The sequence below is a fragment of the Halichoeres trimaculatus genome, unplaced genomic scaffold (genome assembly GCF_033239565.1).
Source record: "Halichoeres trimaculatus isolate MK-OKI-2021-1 unplaced genomic scaffold, fHalTri1.1 fHalTri1_scaffold_16, whole genome shotgun sequence".
In the NCBI taxonomy this organism is placed as follows: Eukaryota; Metazoa; Chordata; class Actinopteri; order Labriformes; family Labridae; genus Halichoeres; species Halichoeres trimaculatus.
This window is the reverse complement of record NW_027437194.1, coordinates 4,404,376-4,425,980: the sequence shown is the minus strand read 5'-3', so window position 1 is coordinate 4,425,980 and position 21,605 is coordinate 4,404,376. Positions and strand designations below refer to the sequence as shown.

At 37.3% G+C, this 21,605-nt stretch overlaps 1 protein-coding gene across 8 annotated transcripts in view; it reads right to left on the bottom strand.

The window, feature by feature from the left end:
* The window catches only part of LOC141805173 (disabled homolog 2-interacting protein-like), a 272,306-nt gene that overhangs the window by 160,211 nt on the left and 90,490 nt on the right, over nt 1-21,605 (bottom strand). For 2 of the 8 annotated variants that reach the window (XM_074689985.1, XM_074689986.1), the window contains exon 1: nt 11,184-11,459. The exons of the other annotated variants lie outside the window; for them this stretch is intronic. In XM_074689985.1, the coding sequence (XP_074546086.1) occupies nt 11,184-11,307 (124 nt within the window). In that variant the 5' untranslated portion in view covers nt 11,308-11,459. Of the gene's footprint in view, nt 1-11,183; nt 11,460-21,605 lie in introns of those variants that run through there. 8 annotated transcript variants of the gene reach the window in all.

Sequence of the window (21,605 nt, the reverse complement as noted above, 5' to 3'; positions counted from 1 at the left end):
GTGTACATTTTTGGTTTCATTTTTCTTTATAGTTTAAAGTAAATTTAAAATTCAAGTAGAAAAACAACAAATTTGGGGTGAGGTTTCTGGGTCATGTTTTTATGAATAAAAACAATTTAAAAAGGCAAATAATTTTACGGCAGAATTCATCACATTTCATTTCTTAATCTCACACCAAAAGTTATATTTACATAATTTGTTTAAAATAAATTAAAAATAGGCCAACTTCTTATTTTTGCAGCTGATAAAAAAATCTCTTCAGTATAATCCACACATGGTGTAGGAAAAAAAGTTAATAAGAGGTTCATAAGAAGTTCACTGAATTTTGTCTAAGTCTTTTACATCAGCGTTTCTTTAGCATCACAAAAAAATGGACCGTCCAATGCTAGTTGTTTTGTAGTTGTAATGCTGACAAATTCCAGAAGGTGGCAGTAATTCACCAAAACCCTTGCAAAACAGAAGAAGGAGAAAAACAGCATTAGTGCGCTGATTTTGTGCATTTTCACATCCTACATACTAAATTTTCACAAAATCTGTGAGTGCTGGTTTGGAGAAATAATTAAAGTTTTTTAGTTTTAGAAGATAACTCGATTGCAATTTAAAAAACATGTTGCAAGTTTGCAAAAAGTCTGCAATTTTCAGCACAAAGTTAGGGTTAGGTCATGGTTTCCAAAGCTTCAAATATTCTTTGTTACAAAAAAACTTTTAATGTTTAATATAAACATCATCTCAATTACACGATTAGATCTATGTTGTTTTTATCGTTGCCTGGTTTGAACACATTATTCCTGCCAGAAGGTGGAGGTGGAGCACAATTTGTGCAGTTCAACAATTGTTGGATGTCAGTGACTATCGTGTAATTTTATAGCTTGAATTGTCATTCCCTAGAGGAAATGTGAAGTTGTCTTTGTTGACATGTCTAGTTATGATACTTTGTCAAATAATTTATTCCAGAGTCTTACCCTATTGTCCATCTTGAGTATTTACTTTAAGGTTGGAGCAGCTAGAACATGCCTGTTTTAGTTCATGTGTAAGTAAATGAATGAGAAAACCTACTTTCTACTTCCTGTGCAGTACTTATCAAACATGATCAACTATGCAGTGTTGTTGTTGTTGATGACATTTTTTCCATAATTGTTTTTCTTTGGTTCCCATCAGCGCTGAACTTCCTCTGTGAAAGTTCTTTTTACTTCCTCTTCCTGTAATCTTTCCATCTTTGTGTTTTGTTTGGTTCTTCCTTGTTTTGGGCTGTTACCATTGTTGACGTGTAGAGACTTCATGTATGGACTGAGCTGCACAAACACTAGACCACACTTGCTGCTCCACCTGCAGCTGCTAACCCTGAACCCTTTAACATTTTGATGTGTTATAAACCTAGACAGAGGATGAGAAGCCTAGCTTAGCATTAACACCTCTGACAGCAGTCGAACTAAAAGCTTAAAGGCTTGAGCTTATTTATTTACCTAAATTGTGATTTTCTTTTTGATTGTGTTTTTAATTACCGTAAAGTGTCCCTGAGTGTTTTGGAAGGTGCTTTAAAATAAAAAGTATTATTATTATTATTATTAAGTTATTATTATTATTATTATTATTTAGTTATTATTATTATTATTATTATTATTATTATTATTATTATTATTATTATTATTATTATTATTGTAAGACTTTCTGAAATGATGAGGTCATCGCATAAAGATCTGTAAACTTGTTCACAACACATTATGTGGGCCTTAAACACCAAGGCCTGCCCATCGCTCTGCCTTAAAAGGCCCACAGGGAACTGTCCCATCAGAGGGAAGGGGGTTTATGGACTGGGGAGCCTTAAAGATACACAAGCTAAAACAAAAGATTTTAAAGAGGCTTGTTAGAGCCTGAAACTTAACGACCAGAAACATTAAAAAAAAAATTGTAATAAAACCTAAAATGTAACAAATGGTTGATGCTGTAACAAAAGAAGTGAGCCTGGAAAGTAAAACAAAAACAAAAACAAAAACGTTATAAAACTCAAAATGCAAAATTAACCCAAAATGTTGTTACATTTTGGGTTTTATGAAAAAAAATAAAAAATCAATTCTCATCATTGTTACATTTTGGGCTTTAACGAGGCTACAATATGATTTTTTTTTACAAACACAAGTGTAAGAAAAATAGAGACTTTTTTGAGCTACAAATCATGAAGGGCTACTACAGGAGTACCATACGGATGTTAGAAAGTTTAAAAAAGAACACAATATCTTTTTTTAAGGTGTACAAAGAACTACAAAGAAGTCAAACCAGCTTATCTACCAGATATGATGTAAAACTGCAAACTCTTATCAGAACCAGATCAGATCAGACAATGCTGCTTTCTCTTTCTCCACCCATCTGTCATTCTCCGTCTGAGATAAGCAGACATATTCTATGTAAATGTCACAACCCCACTAAAGAAGGGGAAACAGATCTGGACTGACATGAGTGTGAACTGAACGGATACAACATTTTCCCTCAACAGGTGACGGCACTTTGACGTGCTCGCACACAATCTGAGAAAACAATAACACATGATCTCATGCCGCTGCCTCCTGATCTGTCCCAGTGACAGTGAGTACAGAAAGAGGGGCCACAGTGACTTCCTCTTGATAAACTCACAGAGCTGGTCGTGGCTGCAGTAGAAAAAAATACACTGCTTTTTGGCTCTGCTGCTGCTGTAGGGCTTCTCAGACCAGACATGGTTCAGCAATAACACATCATGTAGCTCCCGGCATAAGAAAATTTTGAGTTCAGTGGGCAAAGTTTCTCTTCTTTGAACATTTTGAAGAAAACCTGCCAAAAATGAAAGATGCCAAATAAGAAATTCATGTAAGAAACGTGTGTGAAGACAGAACTTTTGGAATATTTTTATTTATTTACTTATTTTATTTAACCTTTATTCAACCAAATTTCAGGGTGGCGGCTTGATTCTCGACATGATAAAGTGCATATGTGTAATGCATAACATGCACATACTCCCTGTGACATCACTCATTGGTTTCTGAGCATAAGTTTTAAAGCCCATTAATGGCAGAAGCCATGTTGAAAACGGTGACTCCACCTAATTTTCAGTCAAGTTTGAAAACAGAAGAGATACTTAATTTTTAGTCTTGATAAATCAAACTGGATTCCTGAGACAGTGTACTGTATCTGAAAAATGTAAACAAACAGATTTACTGTAAACACGGGCCTTTCCTTGATTTTTGCAGGTAGCCATAAGGGAATTCTTAAGGAACTTTCTATTATTTATATATTGCACTTTATTTTATTGAGGCTGCTTCATTTTATTTCAGTTGTATGATGATTTTTTTTTCACATCTGATGTCTGAATTCGATGTCTGCAAACAAGCTTGGCTAATGAAGAATAAGGTTTGGCCCACAGGATGTTGGGAGGGAAAATTACCTTTTTCTTTACACCAGTTTGAAAGTCAGCATCTGCAGTTTGACAATGGTTTGCTGCGGTTGCGGTTGAAACTGAGACTTACAGCACTTGTAGTAACCAACACTCTAAAGTTCCAAGAGGAAGTTGATGTTTTAATAGGCTATAAATGCTCACTCTGGGAGGCAATGAGGAAGAGCAAAGTTGTACGAGTTTATCATGTGATCCACCAACAGTATTCAAAGAGAAGTCTCTGGAAGATTAATGAAACTGCTCTTAACCAAGGGAATTGTTTGCACCTGTGTTCACAAACTAATGAAACACGTGTCCTTGGAAGTTTGAAGTTTCAACATCCTTGATCCTAATTCATGAAAGGATATGTTGTTTTATTGTCCATCAGACTGAGTGCCATGTGCACAGATAGAAAACCCACCAGATTGTGAAGAGAAGTAGAGACTGAAAATAGCATAAAGCTTAACTGATAAGATTAAGTAAAAGTTAAGTTGAGGTTAAAACTAGTGATGTTACATCACATGATGATACTCAAGTTAATGATACATTACATAATAAAAACAATTTCCTTTGAGATTAATTAAGTGGATCATATCTTATCTAATGCTATGCTACATAATGTTACACTACATGATGTTACGCTAATGTGTGTCATGCCACATGATGTCATGCTACTATGTTACTTCACATCACATTTAAGTGCTTCACATCACAGGATGTTATGATAATCTGATGCCACAACATGTAACAACAAATAAAATGATATTTCCCTCCATGACATTTTGCTAGTGCTCTTTCCTAGGTGATATTTTGTAAGGTGATGTTTTGCTACGTGCTGTTTTCTGGGTGATGTTTTGCAAGACACTGTTTACAAGGTAATAATTTGCTATGTGCTGTTTGCTAGGTGTGTTTTGCTGCATGCTGTTTGCTAGGTGATGTTTTGCTATGTGCTGCTTGCTGGGTGACCTTTTGCATTGGGCTGTTTGCTAGGTGATGTTTTGCTAGGTGATGTTTCGCTTCATGCTGTTTGCTAGGTGATGTATTGCTACATGCTTTTTGCTAGGTGATGTTTTGCTACATGCTGTCTGCTAGGTGATGTATTGCTACATGCTTTTTGCTAGGTGATATTTTGCTACATGCTTTTTGCTAGGTGATGTTTTGCTACACGCTGTTTGCTAGGTGACATTTTGCTACATGCTTTTTGCTTGGTGATATTTTGCTACATGCTATTTGCTAGGTGATACTTTGTTACGTGCTGTTTGCTACACGCTGTTTGCTAGGTGATATTTTGCTACATGCTTTTTGCTAGGTGATGTTTTGCTACACGCTGTTTGCTAGGTGATATTTTGCTACATGCTTTTTGCTAGGTGATTATTTGCTACATGCTTTTTGCTAGGTGATGTTTTGCTACATGCTTTTTGCTGGGTGATGTTTTGCTACATGCTGTTTGCTAGGTGACATTTTGCTACATGCTTTTTGCTTGGTGATATTTTGCTACATGCTATTTGCTTGGTGATACTTTGTTACGTGCTGTTTGCTAGGTGATATTTTGCTATGTGCTGTTTGCTAGGTGATGTTTTGCTACATGCTTTAGCTTGGTGATATTTTGCTACATGCTATTTGCTAGGTGATACTTTACTACATGCTGTTTGCTACACGCTGTTTGCTAGGTGATATTTTGCTACATGCTTTTTGCTAGGTGATGTTTTGCTACACGCTGTTTGCTAGGTGATATTTTGCTACATGCTTTTTGCTAGGTGATATTTTGCTATATGCTTTTTGCGAGGTGATGTTTTGCTACATGCTTTTTGCTAGGTGATGTTTTGCTATGTGCTGTTTGCAAGGTGACGTTTTGCTACATGCTTTTTGCTTGGTGATATTTTGCTACATGCTATTTGCTGGGTGAAACTTTGTTACGTGCTGTTTGCTACACGCTGTTTGCTAGGTGATATTTTGCTACATGCTTTTTGCTAGGTGATGTTTTGCTACACGCTTTTTGCTAGGTGATATTTTGCTACATGCTTTTTGCTAGGTGATATTTTGCTACATGCTTTTTGCTAGGTGATGTTTTGCTACATGCTTTTTGCTAGGTGATGTTTTGCTACTTGCTGTTTGCTAGGTGACGTTTTGCTACATGCTTTTTGCTGGGTGATGTTTTGCTACATGCTGTTTGCTAGGTGACATTTTGCTACATGCTTTTTGCTTGGTGATATTTTGCTACATGCTATTTGCTTGGTGATACTTTGTTACGTGCTGTTTGCTAGGTGATATTTTGCTATGTGCTGTTTGCTAGGTGATGTTTTGCTACATGCTTTTTGCTTGGTGATATTTTGCTACATGCTATTTGCTAGGTGATACTTTACTACATGCTGTTTGCCACACGCTGTTTGCTAGGTGATATTTTGCTACATGCTTTTTGCTAGGTGATGTTTTGCTACACGCTGTTTGCTAGGTGATATTTTGCTTAATGCTTTTTGCTAGGTGATATTTTGCTACATGCTTTTTGCGAGGTGATGTTTTGCTACATGCATTTTGCTAGGTGATGTTTTGCTATGTGCTGTTTGCAAGGTGACGTTTTGCTACATGCTTTTTGCTTGGTGATATTTTGCTACATGCTATTTGCTGGGTGATACTTTGTTACGTGCTGTTTGCTACACGCTGTTTGCTAGGTGATATTTTGCTACATGCTTTTTGCTAGGTGATGTTTTGCTACACGCTGTTTGCTAGGTGATATTTTGCTACATGCTTTTTGCTAGGTGATATTTTGCTACATGCTTTTTGCTAGGTGATGTTTTGCTACATGCTTTTTGCTAGGTGATGTTTTGCTACATGCTTTTTGCTAGGTGACGTTTTGCTACATGCTTTTTGCTTGGTGATATTTTGCTACATGCTATTTGCTTGGTGATACTTTGTTACGTGCTGTTTGCTACACACTGTTTGCTAGGTGATATTTTGCTATGTGCTGTTTGCTAGGTGATATTTTGCTATGTGCTGTTTGCTAGGTGATGTTTTGCTACATGCTATTTGCTAGGTGATTTTTTGCTTCATGGTGTTTGCAAGGTCATATTTTGCGACACACTGTTTGCTAGGTGATATTTTGCTAGGTGCTGTTTACTACATGCTTTTTGCTAGGTGATGTTTGGCTACGTGCTGTTTGTAAGTTGATTATTTTTACTTCTTGGCATGAAGTTACATTATGTTACCTCATGCTCCATAATGTTGCATGAAGCGATGCAATGCTATGCTACATTACACTGAAAAAGAGCTCAAATCTTTAGGAGCGATTTCAACCACAGAGATGGAGACAATATTTTTTTTTTTATCATACTGTGGTTTAAACTCTTCTAATATTTAAAACCTGCCATGGTGAAATTGTTGACATGTAACATTAATTTATTTTGCACACAGGTAGGTCCTAGCAGGTGTGTTTCTTATTTCTATTCAATATTCATGCTTGTCTGCCTTCATACTTGGCTGGTTCAAAAGTTCAGATAGTTTCACAAATTCTTACTAAAGTAGGTATTGGGACAGATCAAGTAAAATATCTGAAATATAAATCACCTGTTGGGTCAAATATGACTTTTTATAAACAAATATTCATGATGTAAATCCAACATCTGCTCCAACAACCTTCACAAGATTATTCCTAATCGATACTGCCAATGGGTCATTTTACAGCTGGATTAAGCTGCTATACAAGTTCACAGCCACCACTTGAGAGTCATTTGAAGCACAAACAAAACCTCTTTCGATGAGTTCACAAACTTTAAAGACTCCTGAGAGCCACCAGGTTTTCGGACTCCTTTGGGAACAACCTCTCCACGCTCTTTGTGCTTGTGTCACTGAGTTAATGTGCAGTATGCAAACTCTTTTTTTCTGTGAAGAGAAACTTGCACTTAGCCACAAAGATCAAGGCAGCGTGTTTGTCTTTGTACGTATGCTCAAATGCAGGAGTGCGGGTTCTTTTGAGAGCTGAATGATACAGAAGGGTAGACTTCAAAGTAGCTCTTTCATCAGCCAGAGAAGCTGAGTAGAGACACTGAAACCAGCACCTCCATACTTTCTGTCTGTCCCTTTCGTGACTGTGTGTTACTTTGTCTTCCTTACTATAGACACCTGACTTAATACGCTCTCTGTCTTCAGAAAGTTTGCATCTTTTCTGCACAGCAACAGTCCTCTGCTTAATTTCTTTGTCGGCAAGTTACAGCAGCTGGAGAAAAAAAATCAATAAGCCGAAGATTTCAGAGATATTCTTTTTTCTCGGCTCAGCTAAGTAGAGCTAAGCCTCAGGGGTAGACTTATCACTATAACCTTGCAGTTTAAACATAGCCTCCAGCAGTAAGCACAGGCGTTCTGAGAAGCAGAAAGGCAGCAAAGTGAAGAAAAGGAGCACTTCAGGACATGTGTGAACACATAATGAAGTGCAGAAGGCTGATGAACCCACTTGAAGCGCGTCTTTGCTGCTAAAAAACAAAAACACTCACAGGAAAAGCAACTGAGAGGGCTGAAAGCTTGGAAAGTTGACACCGAGCTGTTGAGCGTCGTGTGTTGGTGCTGCGGTTTTGAGAGTAGCATCACCGCGTCAATAGTGACGCCACATTGTCAGTTTACTCCTTTTCGCATGAACTCACACTAAGAAGACACATCTGAGGCAGTGGGGTGTCTCCATGGGGTCACAAACACTGCTAACTGGGATGTTAGGTCGCACTTTTCCACCGTGACAGCTTCAAGCTGACATTTTTAAGCTTTAACCAAAACAACACTCTACTGTTACTTTTTCCTACCCTACTGGTGGCTTGTATTAAGAGATACTGATACTTAAATTCTTACTGATGCTAGATAAAACATTTAAGGCTGCATCAGAGCCAATACATTACATAGGAGGCTGATATCTCTAAAGCCTATACTACTTGTGTCATTGCCGATACCCACACTAAATTGAAAGCTGTATAAAAGTCAAATCAGTATCTGATGCAGATATCTGTATCATAGACTCATATTAGCTAATATCTGCATCAGAAACACTATATATATTATATATTAGGGATGCACGATATTATCGGCACAATATCGGTATCGGCTGATAAAAGCTTAAAAACATGTTTATCGGTATTGGCAGATATGAAAATTTCTGCTGATATGCACAGCCGATAAGGTGCTATTAAGATAAGATTATTATTATTTTCCATCTGAAAAATAAGCTCCTTAAATAAAATGTAGCACTTCATTTATTTGCACTGCAGAGCTCTGTGTCTGTCACCAGGTTGTTACAGTAGCTCTAAAATAATCAAATGCAACTTGGTTATGTTTAAAAATGCATTGTACATTTAAAGTTCATGTGATCTAAAGAAATTATTTTTCTGTATTTCAATACTGAATGTCTTGAGTTTGAAAAAATAAAACATTTCTTATTTATGGTAAAATCAAATGTTTTTTTGTCTTGTTTTATGTGTGTTTCTTAAACAAATAAAACCGTCACAATAAGAGTAACATCTTAATTCCAGTACAGGATAGACTTAGCTTTCTTTACAGTGAAAAAAACAAACAAACTTGTGATTATCGGTATTGGTATCAGTATCAGCCAAAAGGGGTTTCGATATATCGGCATATCGGATATCAGCAAAAATCCAATATCGTGCATCCTTATCATATATATACACTATATAATATTTGCTAACACCAAATATTGCTGTAATAAAGCCAGTATCATCATGCATAGTAAATATTACTTTTGGGGGCTGATATCTGTGTCAGAAATATTATTAACTGTGATTTCAGTGATACCCAAACATACATTTAAGGTTGTATTCAAAGGCAAATATCACAACTTTAAGTGTATACTGGTAACAAAGACTGATCACTATATTGGAAGAGGTTATTTGATCATATCTATATGGGAAACCAGTGCCAATTGAGCTTTTACCAGTTCCAAACAATATGTTGCAGCCATTTTTTATGTACACGTTATATTTGTTTGTGTTACACTCAGACATGGGTGGAGTCTTGGAAGGGGATATAGTTCTGCTCACCAGCTGAGAGGGTGTGTATTCTTTGACCATGGCAAACAACTGTATTTTGTGTTTTGATTTATTATTAGAATAAAGCTGCAAAATCAAGAAGGCATCAATTGAGTTCACACATCTAATGAAACAAACCCAGTCAACAATTCTCCGGTTGACTTTGATAAGCAACAGTCAACATATAATAAATATGAGGCTGTATTAGAAGGCTAATATCAGTACACATGAGGCATATATTGGTACTGGATGGTGATGATTGTATAAGGAGCAGGTGTCAGCAAATATCTGGTACCATAGCCACTTCCACATTGACTCCTACATGTAGAAAATAATAAATATACAGTTTTATCATTAATAAAGGTTTATATCCGTACTGAAGGCTGATATCTGGCTCAGAAGTAGATATCAACCAGCATTCGAAAATGTATGAATCAGGGGTCACCAACATGGCGCAGACAAGTAGCCCTTCATACCACTTGTTTCCCTTGAGGTAGCCCTTCGTCTCAAAAAGGTGGGTAAATGTTAACTCCCTTTGATCGTTTGATGTAAAAATATGTGAATGTTACAGAAGATTTAAAACGTAAAGAGTCGGGAATAGTATTAGCAAGAATCTCACAATACGATACGCATCACAATACTTGGGTCACGATACGATAATATCATGACATCACAATATTGTGATATACTGCGATAGTCTACACTGTTAAATATTTGATTGGAAACAACTTTCCTAATTTATTGTGTTTGAAATAATGAAAGTCAGATGCAGTGTTTCATACATAGACTTAACTTGAAAACATAAAGTGTGACAAGTTTTTCACTTAAACTACTGTGACATTAATGCTGCAAAGAAATGATTGGTTGAAAGACGTGGTCAGTTGGTGAAACTGAAATACGTCACCTGGTGTAACCAATGTTACTCATAAAAACCATAATACTGTGAAAAAACATGACTTTGATTATAATTTTATCAGTCTACTACAGTAAAAACTAAAGTTGAAATAATTTTAAACTAACTGACCCAAGAATAGAGAGAAAACACTGATGTTTATGCTACCAAAGTTCACATCATCAAGTTTGGGAATAAAATATTTTGAATATACTTTCTTCAGAACATGTATTGTACTTCCAACTCAACTCAAATATGATATTTTTTTCACACCTCTAGCTAGCAGTAACAAAAAATATGTTCAACTGTTTGTATCTGAAAAGCAGCAAAAGAAGAAACACAAAATTCTACATCAGTAAATATAAAAGACTGGAAAATGGCTTGATGAAAATGTCTTTCCCAACAAAAGAAGTACGCATCGGCTGATATCTGTATTCGAAGCCAATATCTACAATATCAATACCAACATATGCATGATAGGCTGAATCCAAAGACTGATTAGCATCATTGTAAATATTAACGCTGGAGACTGATACCTGCATCAGAAGCTAGGATTGGCTAACATCTGTGGTGGCCATATTTATTTTGCTCCGACTGAGATCAAAAGATAACACTCAGAATATTATTACAAGGCCAAAACTTTGTGTAACTGATCTGCTGATACCAAATTCTCGATTGAGGCTGAACAAGATGTTTAAAACTGGAGAAGTCTGTTTTCATATTCATCTGAAATCTGATAGCTAACAAAAACAAGCAGCAGCTAATGAGAAACAGTAACTGTCAAATGATAACTGGCCTCCTGAAGGGTTAAATATCTTAACTTGACTTCAGTTTTCACTTCACTTTTCTGGCAGTCGTCTGAACTATTTATTACCCCTGTTTGTGGACGGCCTGGTGCGGCTTCGAGACCGGCTCCGCTGACGTTGCAGCCTGGACTTGCCCAGGAATCTGTAGTAGTACGAGGGTCGCCCAGATCCCTTCCTTGTGACCCCAGCCATGGTGCTAAATAGTTCCCACCAACAACAAGAAGACGTCCAGGCAGAGCAGCAGGGAAAACAACTCCTCCTGAATGTGGTATCAGTGCAAGATAAACTCCAGGCAAAACTTTCTGTTTATCTCCAACTCCTCTCCAGAGTCCTGCTGCAGACACTCACTTCTCCTCCTTCAGGAAAAATCCTCATTGATCTGTGTCGTGATCAAATCAACTCCATTGAGAGAAAGGAGAGGATTAAAGCATCAAACATGCACTGCTGCTCAGTTCTGGTATCCTGTCCCACAAGCTCAGGCTTCTGCTCCACCTTTGAACACTCCCCCTCAAAGTTTCCCACAGAGAGATCCCAGAGGCATGATGTCCGGAATACTGTGTGAGCGTGTATCCTGAATGACAGGAAAGCTGTTCCTGTTCCAAGAGCAAGAGAGCACTAAAGGAATTTTATCATTTCTCTGTGAGGGAGCAGTAAAGGAGTCTCTTTACACTGTTATATACATCCAAAACCACTATCTCTAACTCCTGTGCCTCTGTGTGTGTGTGTGAGTGTGTAACAGGCACACACACACACATAAAGAGAGTATGCTATGTGGCTGAGAACAACAGGAGAAAAGTTTGGGCTGCATGGAAAACAGGCACAGATAAGAGTTTGCGGTGGAGCGGAGTTAACAAGGCAGTTACGAGCAGATCAGACAAAGTTTTACTTCCCTTTGCAAACCAACAAATGTGTCACACACACACACAGATGAGACAACATCTGAAGCAATTAACAAGTCTGAGTCGGAAGAAATAAAATAAACCTCCACTCTCTTTAAAGACTCCTAATCCAGTCCTGGTTTTACAACCCAACCACTTTAATTTGCCACCCCAGGCAAGACAGGCATGGCAGGGAGTGACGGCCTATCAGAAGCAGATGTAAATAAGGCTGTTAAAGACGCCAAGCAGCCAATCACAGCGTGCTGCGACACAGAGGGGTCAGGCAGATGGACCAGAGTTCACAAAAAGACTTAATGACACTCACACACACACACACACACACACACATACATACACACACACAATTGGAGGGGTGCATGAATGTGCAGAGCAGGGCTTTGTGATGACGGTGTGTTCACAGTGACGTGAGCAGCTGTGGCTCCAGCCTCTTGTTAAATAAAGTGGTTAAAGAAGACTCCTCGGGTTTTAGACTGATGGTTGGACACAAGACGAAACCGTTTCCAGACAAAGCTGGAGGTGGTGGAAAAATGTTGCATTTCCACTAATTTTTCTAATATAGATGTTATCATGTAGCCATAAAGATGATTACATACACTGTCTGGAGTGTTAGCTAAATAGACTGATATCAGCCTGTTGCAACCAACAATAGAAAAAGATAAACCATGAAGAATATGTTTGTCACCACGGTCAGACAAAGGGACCCACAGCTTTCAGACAGGACATGACTTTGTTTATAACGTCCATGGAGAAGGTTTACAGGAGCCGCTAACACAAAGTAGTTCTGCAACAGAAGCAAAGTTTTCCACCCCCACGCCTCCGTACAAACACACTGAACCCTGTAATGGTGCATAATTGGAGTCCTAGTCCAAGGGTTCCCAAGCTTTTAAGTCAAAATTAGCAATAATGGAGACCAATGACCCTTTACTGAGATAATGCACTAATAGGCCGATCCACACACAGACAACAAAAGGAACAAAAGAAATGTTAATAAAAAATAAAAAAAAAATTATATTTTACTTTGATTTTTGTTTATATTTTGAAAATAATGGATCAAAAATCCAGTTTTAAATTTTACCCTTTTTTAATTTTGGTTGGCATTTTGCTAGAAACTATCCTACATCATGTTTTAAAATCAAATGTCATTGTTAGTTCGACTAAAACTTGACAAACAGGAGTCATAGACTGAAGTCCAACTTCCATAAGTCAAATGATGCTGCAGGAAAATGATTTACTTTTGCGTGTACCAAGGTTTAAATAGTTTTGGATTTTTCATTGTAGTTTAGTTTTAGTTAGTTTTGACATTTTATTTTCCATTACAGTTTAGTATTAATTAGTTTTAGAGCAGGCATTCTAGTTTTTATTTAGTTTTGATTTTTGCAACAAGGCTTAGTTTTAGTTTAGTTTTAGTTTTTTCATACCTTAATAACCAGGTGCAGGATTCAAAAAGGTCGGAGTAAATATTTAGTCGTAATGTTTATTTTCAAGTCCAACATAGTGCTCACTGCTCAGTCAATGCTGATACTGAACTGTTGGCTGCTGACTTAAACACAAGAAAATAATATAAACTTAGTATACAAAATATAAGCATCAATTATATAAAATAATGTTGACATAAATTACATAAAAATAATATTAACATAAATTATTTAAAAAAAACAATACAATATGAGCTTCAATAAATACAAACTTGGACTCTGTAACAATAAGGCAGACTCAAATACAATAAAAACTTGGACTCTGTAACATTTAAACTCTTACAGATGCTCTGAATCATTGCTCCTCTACGTTTGGTCGCAGCACAGAGCACAGCCAGTCAGTGCAGTAGAAACAAGCTCGTCCCTATACGCCGCTATGATGGTGCTGTGCGGCACTGACAACTGCCTAAAACTGTCTAAAACTAGTTGGGAAAATGTGTCTGATTAATTTAAATCCTTAAGGCTATTAATATTGTCAAAAACTATAACTAAGGGAATTTTGTCTATCATTTTAGTTAGTTTCAGTTAGTTTTGTGAACACAAGATACAGTTTTAGTTTACTTATTGTTTTTGTTTTCTTTTCTAGTTTTTATTAGTTTGAGTTAATTGCAATGTATTTTAAATTTTAGTTTTCATTTTTAGTTTCGTTTTAGTTAACTGTTATAACCTTGGCGTTAGAGCTGCACGATTTGGGGAAAAGGTGCGATTTGCGATTAGGTGGACAATATTGCGATTGCGATTGTGCTTGCGATTTAATAAAAAAAGTTGTGTCATGATGAGTCTACACGCTTGCTTGGTTATCATGGAGAAAAATCTGAATTGCATGTGCTGACATTGCGATTGCGATTGCGATTGCGATAATCATGCAGCCCTACTTGGCGTGTACACACCTCAATTGGCCCCAAATTGGAACAAGTGTCCTGTGATGTGTCAAAAGTTTGCACACCAGGTTTAAGGTCACATTACTAAAATCTTTGGAAAGAAGCTGCATGGTAAACAAAACTTCAACAGCAGAAAAAGAGATGTAAACAATAACAAACTACTGTATCATACTGTAAGTTGTCCCTGTTTTCACATATCAAAGACTGTTAGCAGAACCTCCTTTCTGCAAAATTTTCTGATTTTCTGATTTCACTCTGGATGATAAGAAGGAATGCTGCTCACATTCAGTCTGCAATTAATATCGTAACATATTTTAAAATCAGTGTGTCATGCATTGAGTATCCTTAACAAGTAGCATTCTGCAAGAAAACAGCTGTTTTTTTTAGTTATGTCAAAAATTTTATTTAGCAGATAGGAGGTTTTGCCTTTCAGCCATCAATATGTTGGACTTTCATCCAGTTTACCTCTTGAAACCTGTTAGTCAATTATTTTGAGTTGTGACGTAACTTTAAGACAGGTAGTAACTAGCTGAAAGCAGCGTAGCGTGTATCCTATCGTAGCGGACATACTGACATACATTTATCAGTTCTCGTCTAGTCATTGTACACTAGGACGAGGGTAGTAGTCCTTTGCACAGGGGTGCAACTATCCCGTCATGGTGCATTTCAGTTAAGTTGGAAACTGGATATCAAAGCTGAGAATGACTCAGAAAATGGTTTAGCCGTTAGCTTTTGTAATTGTTAGCTTTAGCTACATTTCCACCAAGCGGTTCAATTTAGATCAGTACAGTTTTGTAGATCAATAATTAGGGCTGGGACGATACGCTATTCTCATGATTCAATTCTATTTCGATTTTTGGTGTGTCAATTCGATTCAAATTGCGATTCTCAATTTTTTGGGTTTCCTTTTTTAACACCAGACCATTAAAAAAAAAAAGTTAAATGATGACGGTAATGTCTACAGACTATACCAGGAGCCATATTTTCCAAATGCACATCATCAGAGTCAGAGAGAAACATTTCACCCTCTGCTGGAGGAAAGTGGTAACTTTTTTCCAATCCAGTTTACAAACAAAGACTGAAATGAAGATTTTGAATTTGATAGGAAAAATCAATTTTTTGAGAAAGGTCGAAGTTGTTACGCGGTTTGGGTATTAAATGCAGGATTAAAACAATGTCGGCTCAGTTTTATTGGAAAACATAACCAATCTACGTAAAGACAAGAAAGCCAGACAGGGTGTACTGATTTTTCAACAGAGGGCGCACAACTTCACACAAATCTAAACCCAAAGTGCCCATCAGGAGCTCAAAAATAGTGATTTGTTGGCTGCAGTGCTTGTTTAATCATATAAATGTAACAAGAAGATGGAAGAAGAGATGAATCCTGAACGACCCCAATAAACAGCCTCAGAAAAAACCCTTACGACAGCATCTCCCAGAGTTCCTGGATGTTTTAATTTGTCTGATGTGTGTACCTAATCCAACTCTTTCCCCTCCAGCTCAGCGTCTCAATTGTTCACTGTGTTGCCGCTTGTAGCTAGTGGGAGCATTGGGGACCATAACGCTGCGCACCATGTGGAGTTTTCTGTCATTACTCAGCCCATAAACTCACAGAAACAGAATGCAGCAGTGTGCCGACGTGTCTGTACGCCTCTTACATAAGCTTCACTGTTCCTCCGGTCCCAGCGAGAGTATTTAGCAGGACCATTAGCAGGTATGCATCACTCCGGCTCCAGCAGGGGGAATGGAGAGGCCTTCAGGCTGCACAAGCTGCTGCTGCAGGCTTTAAGAAACACCCTGAAGACACTGTTAGAGGAGCAGTGATACCACGAGGTGTTGAAGTTTTCAGACTAAGCCTGGGATGCCTCATAAATACAAATTAGAGCAGAAACAAACTCATTTATAACACAGTAAATTCATTCACACAACAGAGGCACGTGTGAAGCCAGACTTTGTGTGGTTTTCCACAGCACACCTTTTCGTCTTGCCTGTGTAACAGCCACTCTGGGAATAGCTACCTACAATGACTGCTTGTTAGACAGGCTCAGGAGTCTATAGACAGGCAGAGCTGACTATCAGGGTCACGCAGAGTTCACGGCTGCTGGTGGCCTCCGCTGACTCCAAACAAAGCCACCAGTGAGCAGAGAGAAGGCCAGTACGGGTCATGAAAAGAAGGTTACGTCAACTACAGGATTTTGCTTTTGTTTAGATGTCAGTTGGAAACTGATGCAGCATGGGATACATCCCCCAAAAATATCATCAGTGATTCCAAAACTCTAAGAAATTATGGATTAAGGTTAGTCAACAAATCAGGCCTGGTTTTACCACATCACTACAGAGGAGAGAAGAATGCTAACGCTTGTCAGTCTTAAGCTAATATTTGTGTTTTGTGAGGCGCTGGTTTGGTTCAGGGGTTAAATTGCACCTCTCATTTAGAGAAGCGAATGTTTTCAGGCGGCCCTGTTTGGATTCTAGACCTCTGCCTTTTGCTAAGTATCAGTTTGTTTTCTGTCCTATGTTGCCAATTCTACTTGCTGTCCTAGTCTCACAATAAAAACATAAAAATCGACAAAAATGATGCTTTCCTGACCTTCATAACTGCAGGTTTGGTAAAAGATCACAAAACACAGGTGTGAACTGAGACAAACAGATGATAAAATTTGTATTTGTAGTTTGTAATTTGTAATGATACTGCCTTATACCCTCTGTCTGTGAAATGTGTGCAGTAGTGAAACATAGTGTATATCCCTTCTCATATGTGCAATTTCCCCATCCTTAAATTCTTGTGTATATATTAGATATTGAAAAAAAAAAAAAAAAAAAAAAAAAAAAAATATATATATATATATATATATATATATATATATATATATTTTTTTTTTTTTTTTTTTTTTTTTTTTTCAGGGCCGATACCAATACCAATTGTTAAGAAAGCCGATATTGGGGCCAATATTAATTTGCGGTATAGCTGAAAATATTGATTCCAAATATTGGGTTAATACAAAATCCAACACTTCACTTTGTTTAAACACCTTTAAAAATATGTTTGTTAAACAGCTCCCAGGCTCAGCAGCTGTCTTATAAAGTTAAATGAAAACTTTAAAATACATAAAATGCTCCCTAAAGTTTTCTGCAGTAAGACAAGTTTTCCAAAAGTGTTGCTGCATGTCACCAATCAGATGGTACTGCAGGTGGGACAATGCTGGAGATAGAGTAGTGACAGCAGACAGGGAAGCACGGATTTAAGCCACTGCTGGATTTTTTTAAAAAAGGAAGCCGATATGCTTCAAAATGCTAAATATCTGCACAGATAATCGGCCCTATCCTTAGCACATATCACCAACTGTATTTTACCAAAATTATTGTGTATATTAGGACGGGGACGATACGCTATTCTCACAATTGGATTCTTTTCCGATTTTTGGGGTGCTGATTCACCCTCTGCTGGATAAAGTTGTTACTTTTTTCCAATCCAGTTTATAAACAAAGACTGAAATGAAAAATTAGGATTTGGAAAAAATTAGATTTTTACAAAGAATCCTGATTTTGGTGTTGTCAAAAAGAAAATCCTGATATATTGTACAACAATAATGATTGGATTCTTTATTTAAACTGTTTTATTTTCTTTAATCAATTTTTGATACCTCGTCGACTCTGATAGAGCCCTAGACAAGAATTCCTATGTGTCCGGTCTGTTAATAAAAACCTTGAATCCTTAAATCTCTTCCAGTACTCTCTTTTCACTCATTTTTGGTTAGTCAATAAATTCAAATGCTTATTAAAACCACAGACTGTAAAAAAAAAATTAATCTTGGTCGGCTTGAAGTGAGGTAGCCACAAAAACAGCTCCCCCTGGTGGCTTGCTGCAGTGTAGCTCAAAAAATCAAACTCCCCAGTCATTCCAGATGGGCTGTGGTCAAACTTTAGAAAATAAATACACCTGGTAGAGATGTTTCTCTGATTGTTGTGGTGATTTGAAAATATCATTTGGTTGTCTTATACTGAAGTCCTCTTTTTTCTGAAAAGTTTCTTTTTCAATAATAGAAAGAAATTGCCGTCACTGTTTGCAAATTACGTTGCAATCAGTGACGACAAAAAAAATTAAACTTACAGACACATTTCCTCTGTGTTGATGGGGACACAATGGTAAAGAATAGAAAGCAAAATGGAGATAGAAATAGAAAAAGAGTAAGACACGAAGTATATTTGACTTTCTTAGTTGACGTCTTTCCTTTCCTGGAGTTGTTTCAACTTGTGGTTTAACAAAGACAATGCTGATCTGCAACTTTTTACACTCTTAGTGGCTCTACGTGGAAACCCACCCGGTCTCACATAGACCACTTTCCAGTCAGTCCGTCAGCAGACTCTATTGTTAATTCATGAGAGGGAGGAAAAGGTTCGGAAGCGAGTCTTCCAGGCTGCTACAGACTAATGACTTGAATATAAATACATCAAGATGAATGCATTTACTTTATGCCTGTGATGAGCAAAAGCCATTAAGTTTGCTAAATGGCTGCACAGTCATCAAGCAGGGAGAAGTGTGTTTGTGTTTGTAAGGAAACTTTTGCACAGCCTCAGGGACAGACATTACTTCCCGTTCCTCTTACGGATCAAAACAAAAGGGCTTATGTCGAAGGTGATCCGCGGCATACACGGGTAAATGGTTCGATGTGATGCAAACAAGCCATAATCCCTTAAGTAAGAGTAAAGCTGTCTTACCTGTTGGAGAGCCCAGTGAAGGAGGAGATGAACCCACATGGAAGAGAAAAGGAAAACAGAGAGGGATGTTAGATCAGCTGGAACTGAAAGTGATATTTTTAAGTTTATACATAAATTTATTCCTGAGAGGAGTGCGCCACATTCATGCAACAGTCATTCTTTTTTTTCCGAGGATGAGAAGCTCAGGTGGTTTTCAGTCAATAAGTCATGTACGCAAAGGGGAGCTGGCCAAATCTTAAGATTTTAAACCACTCCCTGATTAACCAGGCAGTGTAGAGACAAGGCTTCATGACAATCCAGCTAATCTGACACAATCTACTTGACAACCATTACCACAGCAAGATGAACGGTAGGGGTGTCTGCCAATACTGAGTCCCAATCCAATACTTGAGTTTGCTTATATCACCTTACACTAGGCTGAGATACTTTTCTCCCAGTTTGATTCTTCCATGATTTTCGGGAGCCGAATCCATTTCAATTGCGATTCTTTAATATTTTTGATTTCTGCGATTTTTAGTTTGCTTTTATAAAACCAGACCAAACATGGGGATCTGACACCTCAACTTTTTCCAACCCAGGTTATACATAAAGACTACAATAAAGGACTTCGATTTAGAAAAAAAAAATACCCTATCCACAAAAACTCAATCAGTCTTTTTTGTATAGCGCCTAAACACAACAAACGTTATCTCGGGACACTTTCCCAAAACATTAACAGGTCTAGACCTGTAAATGTTAATAAATGATTTAAAATAATTTCGAAAATAATGCTGATGGTACAATAAGTCAATTTATTTCTTTTTATTTTATTTTTTAAATTTTAATTTTTAATATATATATATATATATATATATATATATATATATATATAATTTATTTATTTTTATTGACCTTGTCCTGTTTTTTTTTTTTTTTTTAAATCCATTTTTTTCTCCAACTTCTACCTTACATGCTGTAAAATCGGTAGCATTTAACACAACTTTACTGCTTCAGTAAACTACCACGAAGTAGTGACACACTGCTAACATTTAAGCAACAGACTTGCTAACGCTAACATAAAAGACTGTCCCATATTTGTATATTTTTTCCATATTTTTTTAACCGCTTATCCCCGAAGAGTTACCAAGGGACACTGTGTTGTATCATTTTTTTATTTTACTATTTTCTTATCGAGTTTAGGAGATTTAGTGAACTCAGAAAACTTGTCTATACCAACACATTAGCAGCAAACTGTGCTCAGTGACAATTTCCGTGAATAACTGGATGAAATGATCGACTTAAATGCCAATCTCCAATCAGATCAGCTCCAGTCTGATAGTTTTTACCAGAACATCTCTGATAACACCTATGTGCTAACAGCTAACAATGGCAATCTACCAGATATACCAGAATATTTCTGTAATGTAACACTTTCACTTTCATAAAGCTAGCTGAGAAGTGCTAAAGTTAGCTCAAAATTCGCCAAAGTGCAATTGATTTTACTGTCTTAGCTTAAAAACTGGCCACATTTTTACACCATTTTAACTTAAAGCTGGCTTTAAGACCCCGCAATTTTCCTTTTTTTTGTTGTTCAAGTTTTATTTGGGGGCTTTAACGCCGTTATTCAAAGAGGATAAGCCTGTACACAGGTTGACAGCGGGACAAGCGCCTCAGACTGGAAACAAACGGGGCACACAACTTGACCAGTCTGTTAATTTCACACCCAAGACCCTCAAACTTTTAATGTCAATCTATCAGAGAAGCTAGCATGAGATGTTACATGAGCTACATTCATAACTGGCATCTTGAATGAAGCAGTTTGTCATCATCCTTTTGACGTTAGCATTCAAGCTAATGCACCCAACACAAGGCATCAAAGTCTTTGGTCCACCACTTGAACTTGGTCAAAGTTGACCAAAGGTTTGTGACTTTTTAATGCTTTTTAAGTCACTTAAAGAACCCCCTACATGCACACATTTGTTTGAAGCTTAACAAACGGGTGACTGGAGTTGCACAAAACAAAGCAGGCCTTTCTTTTGGTGAATAAAAGTCTCTCCAGACCGTAGAAGTCACCAAACCCTTTCAAGCTTTAAAACATCACTCGTCTGTGGAGTATCCAGCTGAGGAGAAAATGAAACTAATTCCACTTTCAGAGCAAACAAAAAGACAAAGAGAGACGTATCGATTCTTAATACAGCACACTCCTTTTGTCTCCACATGGCTAACGGTGGGTCTCGCCCTGAAAAGCTGCACACACTGGCTATTATGCTTGATGTATAGCCAGTCATTAGAAGTCAACAGCACAGAGGGAGTCACAGGGATTAGTCTGCTTTGAAATAACACAGAAGATCAGTTTGGGATAAGAAACCATAAAGATTCGAGGATTCAGCGCCGGGGCAAAACAAATTCGTCTGGAAATGACAAAACACATTAGTATGGATTATGGGCAAAAGCAAAATTGATAGCTACTGCAGCTTGGATCTCCTTGGGCAGATAATAGTTTACCCTCTAAAAGACAGCTTGACTTTATTTTACAC